General features: G+C 33.3%; 2 protein-coding genes and 2 pseudogenes across 2 annotated transcripts; all 4 read left to right on the forward strand.

Moving 5' to 3' along the window:
* The first annotated feature begins 486 nt into the window (after positions 1 to 486).
* LOC120144110 lies at positions 487 to 2489 on the forward strand (annotated as a pseudogene).
* Positions 2490 to 6086: 3597 nt separating this feature from the next.
* LOC120144111 (F-box protein At3g26010-like) lies at positions 6087 to 7289 on the forward strand. The gene has a single exon (XM_039158259.1). The coding sequence runs from the start codon at positions 6087 to 6089 to the stop codon at positions 7287 to 7289; it is 1203 nt and encodes a 400-aa protein (XP_039014190.1).
* Positions 7290 to 7441: 152 nt separating this feature from the next.
* LOC120144152 lies at positions 7442 to 8112 on the forward strand (annotated as a pseudogene).
* Positions 8113 to 11903: 3791 nt separating this feature from the next.
* On the forward strand, positions 11904 to 13019 carry LOC120144151 (transcription factor SRM1-like). Its single transcript, XM_039158293.1, has 2 exons — positions 11904 to 12279; positions 12742 to 13019. Exons 1-2 carry the CDS (start codon positions 11927 to 11929, stop codon positions 12998 to 13000), a joined length of 612 nt encoding a protein of 203 aa, XP_039014224.1. The 5' UTR covers positions 11904 to 11926; the 3' UTR covers positions 13001 to 13019.
* Positions 13020 to 21337: the final 8318 nt, after the last annotated feature.

The following is a 21337-nucleotide window of genomic DNA, read 5'->3' on the forward strand; positions in this document are numbered from 1 at the left end:
CGCGTGAGAGAATCTTTATGACTCATCAAAATAATTTGCGTTAATTTTCATTTAAGGACTTCTTTTTATATAGTCAATTCATATTGGTCCTTTTCTATTATAAGCAATTATCTTTACTATTCAATTTTCAGTTATTACACTATATATCCTCAAATATAATACTCATTCTAAATTAGTCTCTAAACTTTTTGAAGGTTGTAATTTTATCCTTAAATTATGACTCTATTCTAAACTAGACCCTAAATTTTGAACATTTTAAGTTCATTATCATATGTGACCTCATTCTAAATTGATACTCAAAATTTTGAACATTCCAAACATCCCCTAAATCATTCAAAAGTCCAAGGATGAAATTAGGGATTCAAAGTTTAGAGATTAAGGAATGGCAACGGGTCGGTTCGGGGCGTACTACATCCCTAAATACATGTTATTCAATTCAATTATCCATCTGTTTTTTCTTTTTTCATAAATTGTATTTTTAATAGTATGAGGTAATTATAAGATAGTATTTTTCCCCGATGGGTTTTTTATCGGGGCGTCCCGTCGGGGATTTTTTTTTGTCCCGTCCCCGAACCCGACCCGAAATATTATACCTAAACCCGAACCCGAATCCGAAAATATTTTATATATAATTAATATAAAAAATATAAAATATTATATATATAATTAATATAAAAAATATTATATATATATATATATATATATATATCGAGGCGGGATACCTTACCCCGAACCCGACCCAATATCATTCAACCCGACCCGAACTTGACCGGGTTTCAGATTTCCCCGTCGAGTTCGGGTCATACTACCATCCCTAAATACATGTTATTCAATTCAATTATCCATCTGTTTTTTTTCTTTTTCATAAATTGTATTTTTAAGTATGAGGTAATTATAAGATAGTATTTGTTTAATATTTTTCTTAACCATCGAAGATATATACATCCTATAGATGTCGCTATTTGAATATAAGACATCTAAAAAGAATAGCATTCTCTTTTATCACTAAGATCGTTTGACAAGTTCTTACATACTACTCATGTCTCATTAAATTTGTTCTTTTATTAACTTTTAAAAATTATTTTTTTTTAAATTTTAACCATCATTATTTTAAATATTTTTAAAAATTAAATTTTATAAAATATATATTTCAAAACTACTCGTTAAAGATTTTTAAAATATATTTTTTCATATTTTTATTTATAATAAATTTTAAATAATAAAAAAATTGATCTAAGAAATCAATTGGAATATTTTGAGTGGAGAGAGTATTATTATTTTTAAATAAATAAATAAAATTACTATTGAACTCTGCTTATGTCAATGGATAGACCTCAAAATGATGTGTCCATCTTATGTCGTATACCCATTACTTATGGCTTAAAATTGCCTATATAATATGGAACGAAATTAAAAGATGGCCTAGTATTTATATCCTGTTTCCACGTCATTCCTCTGTTTGCATTCCACACGAGAATTCTTTATTATTTTTTAAATAAAAAACTAAAATCTCCATTTAAAAAGCAAACGCAACCGCCGCCACGAATCTGCGAGAAACCAACAGATGCGACCCAGGCCACGATGGAAATAAACGGATCTTCCCGCTTACGCCACCCCAAATCCCAATCAACCGATCGATTCCTCGGCGTTTACCCCCACTCGCCGCTCTCCAACAACCCTTCCCAATCTTCCTCCGTCGCGGAAGAGCTCAATGAAGATGATATCTTCTTGGCTGGTGACTTCTCCGACAACTCCAACGGCTCCAACTCCGCCGCCGGCCGCTCGATTTCCCACCACCGAAGGACGTCTCCTTCCCCATTCCCTTTAACCATAATCCTTCCCTCACTCCGATAACTTTGGAATCCTCGCCGCCATCCGCGACCCTTCACGCCCCCAATCCCATTTCTACCAGAAGTCCTCGATTTCCACATCGGCATCGTCTTCCTCCCCAGTCACTTCAGCAGCTTCCTCCGCTCGTTCAATTCCTTCGATTCCTAAACCGCCACAAGAACGAATCCCGGTCGTTTCGTCTTCATCTTCTTCAGGAAGGTTTCATCAATCGGCGCCTGTTAACGTTCCGATGGTAGCTAAGCCTATGAGTCAAAAGCAAGATTTTGACGACAACTACGACATTGAGCTGGAGGAAGAAGGGGAAATGTTGCCACCGCATGAGATTGTGGCCAGGAGCTTAGCGCAGTCCCCTGCGTTGGCTTGTTCAGTGCTCGAAGGCGTGGGGAGAACCCTAAAAGGAAGGGATCTAAGGCAGGTAAGGAATGCTATTTGGAGACAAACTGGGTTCCTTGATTAATTGAGGAAGGAAATTGTGTTTTTGGTTTTTCCCTTTTAAATATTCATTTCTGGGTTTGATTATTGACTTGTTGGATATGGAAAAGTACAAGTATTTTGTTAATGTAATCAAAATTTATATTCTTTTGTTATGTAATTTTACTCTTTGTTATGTGGTTTAGTCTATCTTCTTGAGGATAAAATATACAAAAATTAATAAGAACATAAATTAAAGAACTTTAGAGCAGTTACATAGTTAGAATTTAGAAACTAGAAAGGAAATTGCTTTATGCATACTGCAACAAAATCATAAATTAATCCTTGCTAAATTAAAGATAGGAAGTTCACTAGTTTTATGCTATCAAGGGAGGTCAACACTCAACAGTCTGCTACATTGTTGCATATTGTATCAAATTAGATTGCTTTATACATGGTGCTATGCAGCGAGGTATTATTGTAGAATGCTTGGTTTTGGATTTCCCTGGTGGCTTGATAGCTTTGATTTTCCCTTGTTCGATTTAAGATGTTCCAGGTTTCTTGATCATATGTTGCTAGTGTGAAGTGGTTTGTATTGTTGGAATGATGAATGGTTGAGAGCTGGGAATTTGTGGACTAGGTTTGGGTTAAATGTAGTGAGGTATTAATAATTATTGTAGAATGCTTGTTTGAGGCTTGATAGCTTTGAAATTCTCTAGTTCAGTTTAAGATGTTGGAAGTGTGAAAGGATCCGTTTGGAGATCGGATATTGTGTTCTGTACGTTCTGGTGCTAGAAAGTTTGTGTAGGATTTGCAGTTGAATGCAGTGAGGTACTATTGTAGAAGACTTGGTTCTGGTTTTCCTTAAATCAGTTAGTCTATACATATATCTATTTTGTTATTATAGAGTTTGAATCATATGATTTATTGCAAAATGGTGTGTTTCCTGTTATTTGTAGCTTGCATCGCATTGCAGTGTATGTTTTTCCAAACACCATTCTGATACCAGTGAAAAAGAACAAAAGGGGATGCCCATGATTCAATCCCATTTCCTTTGTGCTTATTAATGCATTCCATCTAGGAAGGAACCGCACCGACAAACCAAAGTTAATCCGAGTCCAAGGTGCTCGGATGAACTTAGGTTGGCAGTTTAGGTTTTGAAATTCCACATAGGTATTTTGGAAACTCAGAGAGAAACAATCACGAATGTTCAGATTCTAAAGCCACTGATTGCAGTCAAAAGGAGGTTTACTTGTTGCTTTGGAGTTGGTTTTGTATTATAGCAGGCCGAGATGTTAGTCCTGGGACCTTCTCACCTACTGACTTTGTCTAGCAAGCAATGGCGGCAAAAATGCTTAGATGAAGCTTTGAAGAAGAAAAAAATGGCTGATATGGGGCAATGAAAAAAAACATTTTTTAAAGTAGGGTGAAATGAATAGTGAAGGAACAGTCAGCCGAAGCACACGACGTATTCGGGAAGTCGATTGGAGTACATGACGTCTTCAAACTCTTCATCTCCGGCAACATCCAGCGTCTTCATCTCTGGCATATTCGGGAGGCCAACTATGGTACTCCGGCCGGGTATAAATACAGCAGAGAGGGAGGCCGGTCATGGTGTTCCGAAGATAAAAGGCTTAAACACGTTCACTGTAACAACCACCCTAGACCAAAAATTATATGCTTCAACACCCTACGTGGAAGGTTTTTTTTTTCAACCCCCTTGTCTCAGTATTTTTGCCAAGCAATGGCCATTTCGGCAGCAACCCCAAAACTGAATTTAGTGCTACTTCGTTGTCTGCTGACATGATCAATTTCTGTTCTACATACTTTTGACATCTTCAAATAATTTGATGGTAAGCCTGCTAATAAGGCTAAAAAATCAAATAAATAATTTACAGCTGGTCAGATATTTGTTTTTAATTATTTGTCTGAAATTTAATATTTGTTTTTTATTCGTAAATCATCAGTGTATTATTATTGTTCGAATCTAAATTTGAATTATGTATTATTATCCATTGAATGTTTGAATCTATAAAAAAAATTAAATTAAAAAAATTAAATTATATATTGAACATCACAATTTGCAAAAAACCAAATCCGTTGAAATTTTAGATATCTAAAATTTGAGTGCCCTAAGAATAAAAATCTATAAAAAAATTAAATTAAAAAAATTTAAATTATATTGAACATCACAATTTGCAAAAAAACCAAATCCGTTTGAAATTTTAGATATCTAAAATTTGAGTGCCCTAAGAAATAAAAAAAAACATTTCCTATTTTTTAGTTTGAAGTCATTTAAATAAAAAAAATATTCGAATCTACGATATTTATCAGTATAAACGATGATGTTTTAGATAATAGATATTCAGGAACGTTAAGCTATATCGCATTTAAATTTACAGTTAATAATAATTTTGATATCTAAATTCATAATATTTAAATCTATAAACAATATATTAAATGTCTAAATCTATAATTGAAAACCATATCTGGCCATAAATACGTAATCTATAATTTAACTATATAATATTTAAATCTATAATTAACAATTTTAATTAGAGAAGAAGAAAGAAAATTTTACTCTTAATAATTATTAAACCCACAATTTAAGAGAGGTATTAAATGAGAGATTTTAATCATTTATTCTATACGTTGTTGACAATTTATGTTATAACTAAATTAAACTAAAACAGAAGAGAATACGATGGTAAGTACCTTTTTCTATCCCTTATTTTTTTTCTTAAAAAACCCCATTTTTATTATTTATGCTATTTTGAGAGACATGAGGGGATGAAAATAAAGTATAACATTAAAAACTTTTCCCCATTAATATTTTACATAAATGCTTTTATATAATTGAAAAATGTTATCATATGTATAAAATAAAATCCGTTCAAATTTTAAATCAAATTACATTTTTTTCAAAATAAGTTTTATATGTGGTTAATTATTTTTTAAATTGTTAAAAATATTTTATGCATTAAGCTTTCAAGATTATAAGATGGATATTAAAATTTTGAATTTTATTGTAAAATAAATATTGTGTCATTAGTTACCTTATATTATTGTTGTTAAGAGGATGATGCGATATATTAAAATAATAAATAATATTTTAATTGATCCATCAGTTATAATTATATTTTAAAAAATATTTTTAAAATATATATAAAATATATAAAAAATATTTTTAAAATATTGTGTCATTAGTTACCTTATACTATTGTTATAATTATTTGATCCTTCAGTTATAATTAATCAAAAATTATAAATTTTTCAATGAATCTATTTTTTAAAATATATAAAATTTATAATTCATTTTTAAAATTTTAATTTTGAGAGAAATATTGTAAAATATTGATCATTAGTTATTAGTTATTTTTAAAATGAAATCTGTGTGAAGCAAAGGCAAAGCGATTTTGGGTCTGTATGTCTCGGGCTTAAGCTGCCTTTGATGTAATATTTGCTTTTCTTTAAATGAAACTTAGATGGATAAAAAATATATTTACGGCCAATTTTTTTGTTTTAAAAATATATAAGGATGCGCGTTAAAAAATGAAGACAAAACTTTTGAGCGGGAATATAGGGTACACGCGGCATGTTATATATTTAGATATTTCACCCTATATTGAAGGAAAGCTTGAATTAGAGAAGACCTTTAAAATGGTAGTTTCATCAAACATCAACCACTAACTCAGTAAAACATCAAGAACCATTCTTTGCTTCTATTATTGAACAAAACCCTCGATAAATCAACCTTCTTCTTCTTCACAATGATCACATTTCAAACCTCAAGTTTCATTCCCAGATGCAAGCTGAAGCACAATATGGAAGAATCATGGAAGACAGCATCGGAGAAACAAATTTTAATCGAGGATTCCAATGTTTCCGATTGGCTTTTGACCGAGATCCTCCAACGACTACCTCTTAAACGCATTTTCATGTCCAAATGCGTCTCCAAGAGATGGCACTCTCTCATTTCCGACCCCTTTTTTGCTCGTCTTTACATCACCAGAATCAACAATTCCTCCTCCTTATCCACGTCTCGCCCTTGGAACCTTCTTTTCCGATACTTGTACGAAGTCCGAATCGTTCCGTCGAGCATGATCGGCACCCGCATTGCCTTGAAACAATCCCACGATTTCTCATCTCCGGGCTTTTCTTTGAACTTTATGCCTAGTTCAAGACATGATTGCCCCATGAAGATCCTAGCATCGAGTAATGGCTTATTGTTATGTTCCGAAAGCTTTTACTGGCAGAAAATTTACTACATCTGCAATCCACTTATTCAGCAATGGATTGGTCTCCCTAAACCACCTAGAGTGATAAAATCAGTCGCCATTGGTTTCATTAGCAAAGATGATTGCTACAAATTGGTTCGTTTTCCGACAGCTGACGATGGGTCGTACCCATTCTACGCTGTACAATTAGAAACTTTCTCTTCCAAGGCCGGCGAATGGCATTGTTCAATGGTGAACTGTCCTTTATTCGACTATTATATAAAGACGGATTCCCTTGTTGTGAATTACAATGGAATTTTACATTGGCTCGAGTTTCGCCATAGAAAGATCATTACATTCGATCCCGAAAACGAAACCGATGTCCGACTCGATTTTATGAACCTGCCTGATAATAAGCAGAGCGACCATCTTTGCCTCCTGGGGGTGACTCGCGGTCGTTTCCGATACTTCGAGGTGACTGATACTTGTTTAGGAGCGCGCTACGTTTGCGTGTGGGAGGTCTCGGATTACGATGCTCGACAATGGTGTTTGGAGTATAGGGTCAAGTTCTCTGATTCTTGGAGTGGTGAAGTCGACTTATTTATTCCGAAAGATAAATTCTATGTCTTCCCTTTGGCTCTCCACCCTCTTAATTCTGATGTTGTCTACTTGGGCTATGGAAGTTTCTTGGTTTCCTATAACCTTACAACCAGGAAGATGGAAGTGGTTCACCGGAACTTTTACTCTCATCAATTGCTGCCTTTTGTGCTCTCGCCGTGGCCGACGACAATTCCTCCACCGTTTTGGTAAATGCATTAGCTACTTCAGCTGGTTACTCTTATTGTATACAATGTAACCGATCATTAACAAAAGTTATGATCTTCTATTATTCAGAATTGAAATGTGTATCATATTTGAATATGTATATGTAATTATACAAAATATAATGATGATGTTTTCGATTCTTTCCAACTGAAGAAGAGTTAGTTTCTTTCTACCTACGTAACCAATTAGAAGACAGAGACGAGAGACGCATCGTGTTATCCAGGTCCAGAACGTTTACGACGTCGAGCCATGGGACCTTTCGAGTCATATGCACTTATTTCTTCACCCATCGTGTTTATGGTTGCAGAGCTTGCAGGAGAACTTTGTAAAGAAGACATAGAGCAATGGTTTTACTTTACACAAACACAAGAGAAGGAAGCTCGTGAGGGGAGACCAAGTCGAACTACAGCTTTGGGATGTTGGAAGGCAGCAGGGTCTCCCGGATTCGTCTACTCGTCCGATGATCTAGTGACCGAACAAAGAAAACAATGGTATTTTATAAGGGGAAAGCTCCTTGTGGGAGCAAAACCAAATGGAAGATGAATGAATATAATGCCATCGATCCATCTGCAAACTGCTGCACCTAAGGTGAACATATACTAAATAGTTGCATAGTTCTTCAGGCATAAAAAAGCTTCCATTTTTATCATATATTTTCTTGTTCACCGTTTCTGAATGTAGTCGAGACATGAATTCAGTCTGTGTGGAGTCTATGTGGTTTCGGGCAGCTCTCAAGCATTCGATAGAAGCCCGGTAGAACCACTTCACAATGTTGCAACATCTGAGAGAGCCACAGTTATCCTCTTGATGGATAGACAATGTAAATTGAGGAGCAACAAAAGGGTGATCCATCACTCCCAAGGTCTCAAACATTCCTGGAATTCTCTCATTTCACCAGTAACTGTGGAAGCTTCATTAACATCAGAACGTTGATGAACATCGGCTATTACACTCATATCACCAACAAGCAGATGGTATCTATATTCAATCTAACAACCTATCTATTACTTCTTTTTCTTTTTAAGGATTGTTAAAACATTCCAAAAACTCAAAATAATGCTGACATAGTTGGAGATTTACCTAGTTTGGCAACACAAGTACCAACAGTTTTCCTTCTTTGCTTTATCAAACTGCACCTTTTTCTTAGCTTTAATTTCCTGCAACAAATTGAGAGTCCAAGGGAAGCAACACACTATTTTCTTAGCTTTAATCAACGTGCTCCTTAACAGTTAGCTCCTTATCACCAGACACAGCATTTTAAATCTATTAGATGAGCCAGTGTACATAGGCTGCCCTTTACTCTCCTTAGGAGAATGATCCTAAAGAACAATATCTGTCACAAGAGCTATTGTTCACAATTGAACTGGTTTGACCCTAATCAGCAACTATTTTTCCAAAATTACTCGGCAAAGATGCTATTTGAAAGCAACTCCATGTAATTACATGGATAACTCATTCCGAACACAACACTTGTAGAGCTATACGTATCAGAAATGTCGGTGGCGGTCGGTTTTCGGTTCTTTCCAACTGAAGAAGAGTCGGTTTATTTCTACCTATGTAACCAATTAGAAGGCATGAGACGAGTTATGCACCTTGTCATCCCTGTCCTCAACGTTTATGACATAGAGCCATGGGACCTTCCAAGTACATATGCACTTATTACTTCACCCATATAGTTTCGAATCGCTTTAGCTGAAAAATAACATAAATTAAATAATTACTGTTATTTTAAACATTATTTGATTATATAAAATGAATTGTTAGAGGAAGGAACGTGATCATAAAAACTCCATACTTCACCAATTTTTCCTACTCTCTTTCTTTTGTTTCTCATTCTACAATCGTTTAAATTAATTAGAGTGAATCTTAAAGAAGCATAACTTTAGATAATTGCTTACAACATTTATTTAATGTTAAGAGATTTACAATCTTTTAAATTAATTAGAGTCAATCTTTAGGAAGCATAACTTTAAATAATTTCTTACAATATTTATTTAATGTTAAAAGATTTTGTATTTGTCGTTTTATTTATGTGCGATTTTAATATTGAAATTTTATTCTCTCCATCTTTAAGAAGATTGTAAAGATGTCTCGTATGATTCATCTCGATAAATTTAAGCGAAACATCATAATCAAGATATTCAAAGAAAAAAAACTTATCTCGCTCATGGTAGAGCTCAATTCTCTCTCCGTAGAGTTAAAGGCATTTTTCAAAATAGTGAGATATAAGGATGGATTTAGAGCGGAGCAAGTGGGTGTTCGCTCTCCTAGAAAATTTAAATTCCTATATGTTTTATATATTTTCTTATATTTTTATTAAAATATGTTTTTATTTCCTAAATTTATAATTTCTTCCCTACTGAAAATTTTATAAGTTCTCTTCTACTTAAAATTTTATAAGTTCACTCCAACAACATGAAATCATATGTTAGTCCTTGGTGAGATGTAAAATTAGAAAAATTTCAATCGTAGATGTCAATGACCTTATAGAGGGTTGAAAGAGATAATTTTAGATATGAGTCTCTCACTCTAACCCTTATCATGACACTTATAGCTTAATTAATTAGATATATATATTATAGCACGAACCCAACGACCTTAATGATTAAGGGATTTTTTGTTATTTTTTAAAGTCTCGGGTTTGAGCATCGCGTATGTATGAATATAAGCTTTCATTTTGAAAGGGTTGATAGTCTTTAAACATATATTACGTTGTATTCGCCTTTAATTTATCAACAAAATCAATATATTATATTTTTTACTTTCATATTACAAATGATTTATTATTACATTTCTTGTCTATTACAAAATATATAAACTTAATTTATCACTTAACTGTAGAGGCAGAGACAGGGTAGGGGTAGTTGCTCTTAAAAATGTACTAACAAATATTAAGTTATTTACTTTTCTAGATCTTCAATTTTAATTTACTTTTAAAAATTTATTATCTATTTTTATTATTAATTATATTTTGCCCTTGAACATCATCCTTATTTAACTAGTAGTTCATTGATGGATCAAAACAAAATTTTTAATTTTTATAAAAACATTAGATTATTAAGAAGCGATATCTGAATCTTAAGCATGTGTTTGCCAGACAAGCAGATCCTGCAATATTGCAAGTTTGATGCTTTAAAACAAAGCCTCTAATTTGCATTCGTTGAAATATAAAATTAAGGGTAAATTATACGTTTAGTATTTAAATTATTATTTTTTATTTTGTTTTAATACTCAAACTTTATTTTATTTCAAAATCACATCTAACATTTATTTTAAATTTCATTTTTGTATCATACCGTTCAGAACTTAACAATGATGTTGACGTGTCCATTAGGTAATGCCACATCATCATTTTAAAAAAAGAAATGACATGTCAGCAGTTTCGTTACTTTTTAACGACGACTACCAAATCGAAACTTAAACTAAACGTTTAGTATGATTTTGAAATAAAATAAAGTTTGAATGATAAAACAAAATAAAAGTAATAATTTAAATATTAAACGTGTAGTTTACCCTACAATCAATTGTTTTTTTTTTTTTTTGAGTATCCTACAATCAATTGTTAAAGCAATGAGTCATGGGAGCAGGCAAGCAGCCACAGAACAGAGATTGCCAGCTTCAATAATATTATTAATTACAAACTTAAACTTACCCTTTCCCCAACAACTGCAAGTTGAGTAATTTATAAACCAAAACAATCAATCGAATTGTTAAACTAATAAAAGATAATTCAAATATTAAATATAATAATTAAGTAAAAAATACATTTATTTTAAAAATAATTTATTTTAAGGATTTTTGTGTGAGGTGGGATAGTTGTCCCAAGTGGAATCTATTGATTTGTCTGTTATCCTTAATGGGATAAGAATGAATTTAGAATCTCATCCTTTTAATCTTTAGAGATGAGAGTCTAAAAAGACGGCTAAGCGTTGCAACTAATTAGACTTGTATTTTACGCAATATCTTTCTAACAACAAGTTGAACTAATTAAAAATAATTAATCTCATAAAGACATTCGTATTTTCTTTTTGGATAATTAATTTAACAAAATGACAGCTTTGATGTGCTGTTTGCATGTAGAATATTCCATGCACCAAATCGGTTATAAATTACCTGTTTATGTCATCTAGCTTTTAGCGTAATTTTATTCTGGTCATTCAACTTTTGAAATATTTTAAATATTTAAAAAAGCAACATGATAAAAAATATTAATAAAATAAATTAAAGTAATTAAAATAGGAACAATTCAAAAGTTGAATGATTAAATTAAAAAAAAGTTTAAACTTATACGGCAAACAAATGTGAGGAAATAGTTTAATTTACCCATAAATAAAAGCTAAAAACATTTTGGTTCTTCAAACTTTCCGCGACAGCTTCGTGTAAAATTATAAACAATTTAAAAATATTTTCTCACCGACATGCGAAAATAAAATAGTGGCGAAACGTGTTTAACATGACATGGTCTCACCTCTATCAGAGATGGCATAAAGTTAACGTAATCCAAAACTAAAAATCAAAATTCAATTTCGGATCTTATAAAACATCCCCTCTCCCCCTTATCCATAAACAACCATCACTTTCCTCACACAAAATCAAATTACTTAGCCCAAATTCAGCCAGTTATGATCCCAATCGACAATTGTTTATCATCCGCCTGGTCCTGGCACCAAGACAAGCTGTTCGAGCAAGCTCTGGTCATGTTCTCCGACGACCAATCGCCCGACCGCTGGGAAAAAATCGCTGCTCAAGTTCCGGGGAAGTCGGTGATGGAGGTTAAGAAACATTACCATGATTTAGAGCATGATGTTTTAGAAATCGAGTCGGGAAGAATCGAGTTACCCAGCTATGAGGGTGAGTTAGAACCCAGGAGTAGGATTAACGAGTCAAGTGGGAGCCAAGTTTGGGCTGCATCGAAGGGAAAGGAAAAAGAAAGCGAGAGAAAAAAGGGCATCCCCTGGACCGAGGAAGAACACAGGTAGAATTTGGAACCATTTACTCAATTAAAGCTCAAATTTAATTTTGGTCCCTCTACTATATTTATAATTAAATTTTATTTTATATACCTTAATTTTGTATAATTTAAACCTCGAGTTTTATATAATGGTCAAATAATCTTACTCAATTGCTGATGCGATTTTTTTTTTCATTCTTAAAAAGTAAAAACATTCCTTTTAACATTATAACTTTTTATGTCAGCATCATGAATTTTTTTAGTGCTTCCAATAAAAAATTTACATAAATGTTTTTAACTTTTTCCATCAACGTATGGCATTATAAAAATACAAATACCAAATTAGTTTTATTTAAACTATATAAATTAAATTAAAATTTATATATAATTAAGGGACCCCAATAACATATTTAACCCTAACCAACCTTTTATTAAAAAAAGACATTTGTCTTTTAACATTTTTATAAAAATATATATTTTGGATAGGTTATTTCTTATCGGACTTCAAAAGTATGGAAAAGGGGATTGGAGGAGCATATCGAGGAACGCCGTCGTTTCAAGGACACCAACTCAAGTGGCAAGCCATGCACAAAAATACTTTCTCCGATTGACCTCGGCTAATAAAAAGGAGAAGAAAAGATCAAGCATTCATGATTTAACAATGGGAGATGAACAACCCCAGTTTTTCAATGAACAAGGAAGACCATTTGTGAATAATCATGAGTATGAATTCCCATTGTTGTAATTAAATTGTCAATTTACACTGTTAACAGCTTTTATAACTGTATAGAATCATAAAGAACCCAACTTAATTGTAATTTTGTTTTAATTTCTTAATAAAAATAATTTTAAAATGAAATGAAATAATGTTATCAAAATGATCATTTTATTATTTGTTTTCTTAGAGTATTTTGATCTTTAATGTCTGATTTTAAGGTAAAAATACGTTTAATATTTAACTAAATAGTTACAGTAATCATTATTCTTTTTATTTTAGAGTATTACGATCTCAACATTTTTATTTTAGAGTAAAAGAATTTATATTTTAAAACGTTAATCATTTGTTAACTAATTATTATCTATAAAAATCTATAAAATTAAATATTATGGATTAAAATGCTAAAAAACTAATATGACTATTTTGATGAACATTAAGGATTGATTTTAATATTAATCATTTTAAGATCTAACACTGGATTCTAATTTCTATACTATTTTCAAAAACATAATACGTTATGTTTAGTACGTACTTTTTCTCAATAGAAAATTGGCGTTTTATTCAAACTCTCAGTCAAGAGGGGTAGCTGACCTGACAGAACCATTGATAGCAGTCTCATATTTGCAGTTAAGCATCAATTATTATGGATAATGTGGACGAGCGCCGCCGCCAAAGGGTCTTGCCCAAAAATGGTCAAAATTATTTTTTAGATTATTTAAATATTTATATAATTATAAAGGGTTAACATTTTGAATAGTCACTTAACTATGGGTAGATTCTATTTAGGCTATTGAATTAATTTTTTTGTCATTCAAAATATATAACTATTTAAATAATATCGATCAGCTCACTAACTATTAATTATTAATAAAAATATTTATTATTAGATAAATATATTTAATTATCACATCAATAATTTTTAACAATTAATGATTAATAATTTGATTAGTGTCATTTAAATAGTTAAATGATCTTATTTAATTTTTAGTTTTAGTGATCAGAATAGATCCCACAAATAGTTTAGTAACTTTAAACAATTAATCCAATTATAAATTAAGGATAAACTATATAATTAGTCTCTGAATTTTAAGAATGTTTGTATTTTGGTTACCAACTTTTCAAATTGATGATATTATCATTTAGTTTTTAATTCACTATCATTATGGTCGCTATAGTCAGTTATCGTTAAAGAAAAAATTGGTTACCAACTAAAACTGGAAACATATATTAAGTAAACATTTTGATGAAATATTAATAAATATTACATTATTAAACCAAGCTCCGAAAAGGGGAAAAAAGAAACTATAAATTATCATAACTTAAAAACTTCTGCACTAGATTGCTTTGAATGAAACGGTCTCTTGTTTTACTAAGTAGTAGTAATTGAAGGATAAAAACCAGCTATAATAGCCGTGTTCCATCCAATAAAGCACTCTTTCAATGTCTGTTGCTGAATATGTTATTTCATTTGGTGCATACACAACGTATGTTTGGGCTTGGTCTTGGCCTTGAGGTTGGGCTTGGGTTTCGGCTTTTGCATGAAGTTCTCTAATTTCTACTTCTATTTCTCTCTTCCTAGGTTTTGTTTTACTTGAGGTCTCCTTCGTCCATGGCTCATTCTTAGATACCATAATGCAACTAAAACTAAAACCAGAATGACGAACACTGCCCCTAGAAGCAAAGGATGCTCATGTATCCAACTTTTAATACATGTTCCATTCTGTATATTTCGTCCCATCATAAATAACCATACATATACATGTTATATAATTTATATGTATATTAGTAATTTACATATCATTCTTTCTCTTCTTTTTATAGGCCCGATGTTTACAAAGCCCAACGGTGGACCCAGATCGATCTCCACGACCCAACAAGCAAAGGTTTCCATAACCCTAGTTCTGTCGTTCCAAGCCAGCACCATTCACAGCCACATGTCTCACCCAACAACCCGCATAATCCGGCGCAGGGATCTCAGTCATCACCAACATATCAAGAAACCAACTAGCATTAGAATCCTAGTTCAAATAGGATACTAAAATGGGACTTTTTTCAGACTATAAATAACCCATGTATTACACGATTAAAGCGGGGGTGGAGACTAAACTCATTCGAACGGGAAACACCGAAACATTTCGAGGTGGATTTCAGAGAGAAAACATAAAAAATCAAGGAGACCATTCGAGAAAATAATAACTCACCTTTTTTCTCTCTCTAAAAAACTGGGTTGGAGCCTGTTCATCGGAGTCAATAATCTACTTTGTGTCACCAAAGTGAGGCATCTCATTTCCGGTGCGATTCACGGCAGCCAGAGTTGGCTTTGCTTCATACGGCGTCAGGTGATAGGTGAATAAAGGGGGGGTGAGCATTTTAGTTTTTAGGGCTGCAGAATGAATTTGCTTTGGCTTTAAATTTTAGCCAAATATTTGGCCACTGGAACGACAGTGTTTTGGGGAATGTTTAAGGCTTTAATGCCTATTTAGGGTTAACTACATGATAGGTCTCCATAGTTTTGTAAAATCATTATATGGCCATTTGTCCCAAGTTTTTGCATTACTTTATTCCAAGCATTTAATTTCTGACATTTACATTTAAGTCACCATCATATTTACTATGCAATTTTCGTTAATATTCGACTGTGACCTTTATGTTTATGAATCTTTATTTTGGTCACTTTTGTGGTATGGATGCCTTTAGGTAGAATTGTTATTTATTCGTCTCTATTTCTGGTTTATTTTATTTTAGCCATTTTCTCTTTTTTTTATTTAACCACTGTTATTTTACTTTTTATATTTTGATCCTTTCTATTTATTTATTTATTTATTGATTTCTTGTTAATATTTATTTTCTTAACTTTTTTCATTTTTATTTTTTTCAATATTTAACCTTTTTTTAATTTTAATTCATTTATTTTAATTGGTTTTTTGTTTATTTTTTTTCTTTTTTACTAAATATTATTTATCTATATTTATCTGTTTGATTTATTTTATTATTATTATTATATTAATTCTTTTTCATTTTTTTATTATTTTCCCCTTTTCCCTTTGATTTATCTAATATTTATTTATTATTCGTTATCTAACATTATTTTTACTCTTTTTTTAGAAGAATTTCAATCAATCAAAGGTAATTATTCGAATCGAATTTTTTAAATTTCAATTTAAATTCTTAATTTTTGCTACTAAGACAACCGACAAATTAATTGGTACCGAAAGTGCGGTTCGAGGGTGCTAATCCTTCCTTGACCGTAACCGACTCCTGAACCCGACACGTTTCTGGTGCAATGCATATCAGGTAATAAGGTATCCGATCTACCCATTTATTTTAAAATAAAAGATCGGTGGCGACTCCCAATCCATTTTCCTAAGTCGAAACCCAATTCCGGGCCCAACCGAAAGACGGTTCCGACATCTTGGCGACTCCACTGGGGACAGGTAAGTGAGTCAAGCCATAATTAATTTTCGGTTGTCTTTTTATGCGAAAATAGTAAATTTAAATTTAAATTTATTTATTCGATTCCAATTATTTATCTTTGATTATTTTTCAAATAAATAGTTGTACTGACGTTTTTTCAATGATTTCAGATTTTCAAAGTTTCCATCTAAGGCTTTATATCCGAGCTCTGAACCCTATTTAAGTGGGGGTAAAAGCGACGCCTTCGTGTGAATTTATTACCGCACAAGCCTAACAAGTAGCCTTCGGGATTCATATACCTTATGTCTTCGTGTGAATTTATTCACCGCACAGACATAAGGGAATGTGTCCTCTCGAGTTTAACTTAGTCCACACAAGCTTGTAATAGGCTTAGGACTAAGGGTCTAGCAAGCCCAAGGGGCACCAGCAATGAGAACTCGGGTACCTTTTTTTTAGAATCTAAACGGAGAGAGTATAGGGAATTAGAGCCCACCCCAAAACCTCATTGCAAACCCTAGGCTGCCTTGTTTTTATTTCCTGCTTTATTTTCTGTTCAAAGCATGTGAACTAGAAATGTATGCTGTTAGGACTAGTTCAAAATTAACATGCATGATAGAGATCATGTCCGGGTAGGAATGATAAGCATGTGGGGTAGATATCGTGTGGGATATGACTTTTATATTTCATGATCATTTTTTTATCTTTACCTCACTAACTTTTTTTCCATTTTGTCTCTTTTATTTTATTTTCATCTTTTGCATCATTCATTCAAAAGAGGTGTTGGTCCACCAAAAACGTGTTTGTTACACTCAAAATAATCCGAATTAATGGACAAAGGGGTTGTAATACAAGAGATGAAAATGCAGAGGACAGTCTACAAGGCGACTATGTGTCACATTCAATCCAGAAGACATGGTGCCCATAATTAAATAGTATATTACTCTGTTGCATTATAAAGGACTCAGAATGAATCGAGTCTACATCAAGCACAATGAAAGCCTATCTCGAAAGAACTGACTGGCAGAGGTTGCAGGGGCAAGTTGAAGGTCACTGATCTTGGGAGTCCCTTCAAAGACAACAATGGCAAAACGATAGCTGAAATTGGAGACCATTGCTGACGAATTCAAGAAACAAACAAATGAACTTCACATAGTTCCTATCAATTAAGGGCTCCAATGATATATTCATTGGGAACATACTATATAAAAGATAAATGTCCGGGATGCAGTCATTCGAGACTTCTTGGGCCAGTACAAAAAGTAACTCAACATTTGCACGATTCATCCAAAGAGGTTGGAGCGGTTCGACAGGTTATTCAACCAGTGACAGACGAACGCAGAAGATTAGTCAGCATGTCAGAAGCTGTCATGATATTTTTGGTCTCTTAAAAGATAAAACACTTTTGTCCCCAATAGGGATTGTTCATAATAACAGACACATTGTTTTGGATCAATGCCTCGGATATTTCATGCATCATGTATTTAGACATATTTTGCATTTTGTTATTTTATTTGCATTCGCATTAACTAACGAAAAAATGCTTTAAAATAAAGGAATAAATACAAGATACACCACCTCAAGCGTTGGATACACCTCATTCGCATAATACTCACTTGAAAAAGAGGCGTATGAGGCTAGAATCATTCAAATCGAAGAGAATATGGCAAAATTGCAGAAAGAGCTAGAAGATAAAATGGCTCAGAATAATAAGAGTACTCTGGATTCCATCGCGAGAAGCCAGGAGTCCTTAGTCGACCAAATCGTGGCTAAGTTGTCTGGTTTACAACAACAAGCAAGTGCACCCGGAGTAGGTGCGTCTGAGGGAGTAACCATATCACCGACCCTACAGGTGGTTATTTCACCTGGGATCATACCCGGATCTCAAGAAAACTCTTCTGTTGCTAAAGGAAAAACATCATCTACTACGAAGGGGAAAACTTCCACAACATGTCCTGAAAACCATCCAGATGATTACAATATCCCGGATTTCGATGAAGAAGACAAAGAGAAAAAGATGGCAGAGAAGATCAGAATGCTGGAAGATCAAATGAAGATGGTCCAAGGAGACCATGATTATTCTGGAATGGACGCAATGGAGCTGAGCCTAGTTCCAGATTTGGTGCTTTCACCAAAGTTTAAGGTCTCAGAATTCGAGAAGTTCGATGGGAACAACTGTCCCTCAGCCCACATCACTATGTTCTGTCGGAAGATGACGGGATATGGGGGAAATGACCAACTTCTGATCCACTGTTTCCAGGAGAGCCTGTCCGGTTCAACTATTCGGTGGTACAACCAGCTCAGCCAAACTCATATTAAGACATGGAAAGACTTAGCCAAGTCTTTCTTGGAGCAATACAAGCATATTAACTATATGAGACCAGACCGGGTTATGCTACAAAGCCTGGTGAAAAAGCACAATGAAAGTTTCCGACAATACGCACAGCGATGGAGGGATTTGGATGTGCAAGTTCATCCACCTTTGGATGAAAAAGAAATTAGAAAGATGTTTGTACAAACCTTGAAGATGCCTTACTTCGGGCACCTGGTGGCAATTACATCGGGAACTTTCTCAGATCTAGTTATGGCTGGTGAGATGATCGAACTAGCTATAAAACAAGGAAAAATTGAGGGAATTGACTCCAGTGAAAAGTCTCTCATGAAGAACAAAGAGTGAGAGATCAACAATATCAACACCTACAATGCTAACAAATGTGTTACGATCTCCACTGTATTTGTACCATCCGGTACTTCTAAACGAACTCAGAGTGAACCAAGGAATGAAAGGGAATCTTACCTGACTAATCTGGAGATTAGACCTCATAATGTCTTCTATAAAAAGACTCGCATCAATCTAATCCCAATGACATATGAGGAGTTGCTCCCAACGCTAGTTGAGAAGAATCTTGTGACTCCGGTTCAATCCAAACCTAGAGAGGCCCCATATCCTGAAGGTCATGATGTTAATGCCATATGCAGCTATCATATTAGGAGCTCAGGACACACCACTGAGAACTGTGGGGTATTGAAATGTAAGGTCCAAGATCTGATCGATTCAGGGGCATTTACTTTCAATATGTAATGGGCATTCGGATCAAGAGTCAGATGGGGCATCCATCGAGAATTTTGTTGCATTATCAAGTTATCATCTTGTTTGAAATTATTTTTCTTTTGTACTTCTTATGTGTAAATGTTTTTAAGTCACTTGACATTCAAACATTTTAAAATACTTCCTTCTGAGGAAATGAGCAAATTTTAATCTTGAATTCCTTGAATATCATCTGAATTAAAAGCTTTTTAATAATTGAGGTTGTAAATCTTTGACAAATGACAAGATTAAACCCTACAAAACAAAGACCCCTTGGTCCTATTTTAAACATCAGACTACGTGCTCTTCTCTTACAGGGACTGAGCTAGTTTTCTCTTCTCATGAAGAGTCCATCAAAAGTTTGGTATTCAGGTATGTGTTAGGAGCGAACAAAATGGGGCAACTAGCACATGAGATTTCAAAACTAATTGGTTTATACTTTTGTTTAAGACGTTCAATGATGATCATGATCTTCTCACATGGAATGGTCAAGTAGGTGAATCTAGTTTAGGTCAGGTGCCTGGGAATTGAACTCTAACGATGAGATTTTCTGACCTTCAGAAACACTTAGACTATAACATGTTCTTCTTAACAAACTTAAGAAATTGGACCCGTATACCCACAATATAATCTTATTTATATACAATACAACTTGAGTTGTCACTCTAAAGTAATTGGTTAAACGCCCCGACTTTATGGATAATATTCAGCTAGCCTGATAAAGGTGACTATACTATACAATAAAGCTTGAGTTGTTCCTCTAAGGCAATTGGTTAAACACCCCGACTTTATGGATAAGATTCAGCTAACCTGATAAAGGTATTTACATATTGAGTTGTCCCTCTAGAGCAATTAGTTAAATGCACCGGCTTTATGGATCCAGCTAGTCATTTAATGGCAAATTTAAATAAGGAGTTTCGGTAAAAATGGACTAAGGGAGTTAAGGAACACCTGTTATAGTCAAATACACACGAGCACTCAAGAATCTCAATTTTAGACCGATATTTATGCACTACCTTTGTTAGATGAGCTTATAAAACTTGAACAAATGGAAGATTTTAGAGAACTGAAACAGAAGTATTCTGAAAGGTCTAGTCATTGATTATGCTAGTTGTGTCATTTTGTTCGCCTCCGATCAAAATGTCAAATCAAGAAAAAGGGTATGACATGATCTTCACGATGACTGAATCGATGAAACAAACCTTAATAACCCACCTCTAAACCAACCTTTCGATCTTGATATTTGTCAAAGGTTTGCAACTATCAAAGATTAAAAGAGCATTTGATTCTTGTGATATCCAATGAACTCTTATTTTAAGATTTGCTTCAATTGTGAAACCTAAAAGGGGGCAATATTTTTCAAAATTCCTTTTGATATTTTTTTTTTCAAAAGAAGAAAAGCATTTTCAAACAAGATAAGTTCTCTGGAAGCATATATTGGAATTCAACAAATATCTCTCTGAAGCTCAAGATCGAAGTTGAGGCAAATAAAGCCATTTTTTGGAGCAAATTTTGAGATTTTCAAGAGTACACCCTGGTGGAAACGAAGACAAACTGAGTCAGGGATAGATTGAAGACTGCTCACAGATCAACATTCCGTTTTAAGCATATTCAAGATTCCAGCATCAAGAGTCATCAAGACTGACAACCAGGGATTGAGATTTCTCTTTAAACCCTAACATATTTCTCATATACAACAACACATGCATACATTACGCATGAAATTTGCATCTTTTCATTCATTATCATGTGCAATAAAGACCTTGATTTTTTTTAGGACAAATTCAATAAAACGACAAATAAATTTCATCTTGGCATACATCAAACATCCATCATCAGGATAATTACATCCAAATACATTTTAC

The sequence above is a fragment of the Hibiscus syriacus genome, unplaced genomic scaffold (assembly GCF_006381635.1).
Source record: "Hibiscus syriacus cultivar Baekdansim isolate YM2019G1 unplaced genomic scaffold, ASM638163v2 tig00110882_pilon, whole genome shotgun sequence".
Taxonomy (NCBI): Eukaryota; Viridiplantae; Streptophyta; class Magnoliopsida; order Malvales; family Malvaceae; genus Hibiscus; species Hibiscus syriacus.

Coding starts and splice junctions, on each gene's coding strand:
- LOC120144111 (XM_039158259.1), top strand. CDS start 6,087: ATGGAAGAATCATGGAAGACAGCATCGGAGAAACAAATTTTAATCGAG.
- LOC120144151 (XM_039158293.1), top strand. CDS start 11,927: ATGATCCCAATCGACAATTGTTTATCATCCGCCTGGTCCTGGCACCAA. Junction 12,280..12,741: donor TGGACCGAGGAAGAACACAG/GTAGAATTTGGA, acceptor TATTTTGGATAG/GTTATTTCTTATCGGACTTC.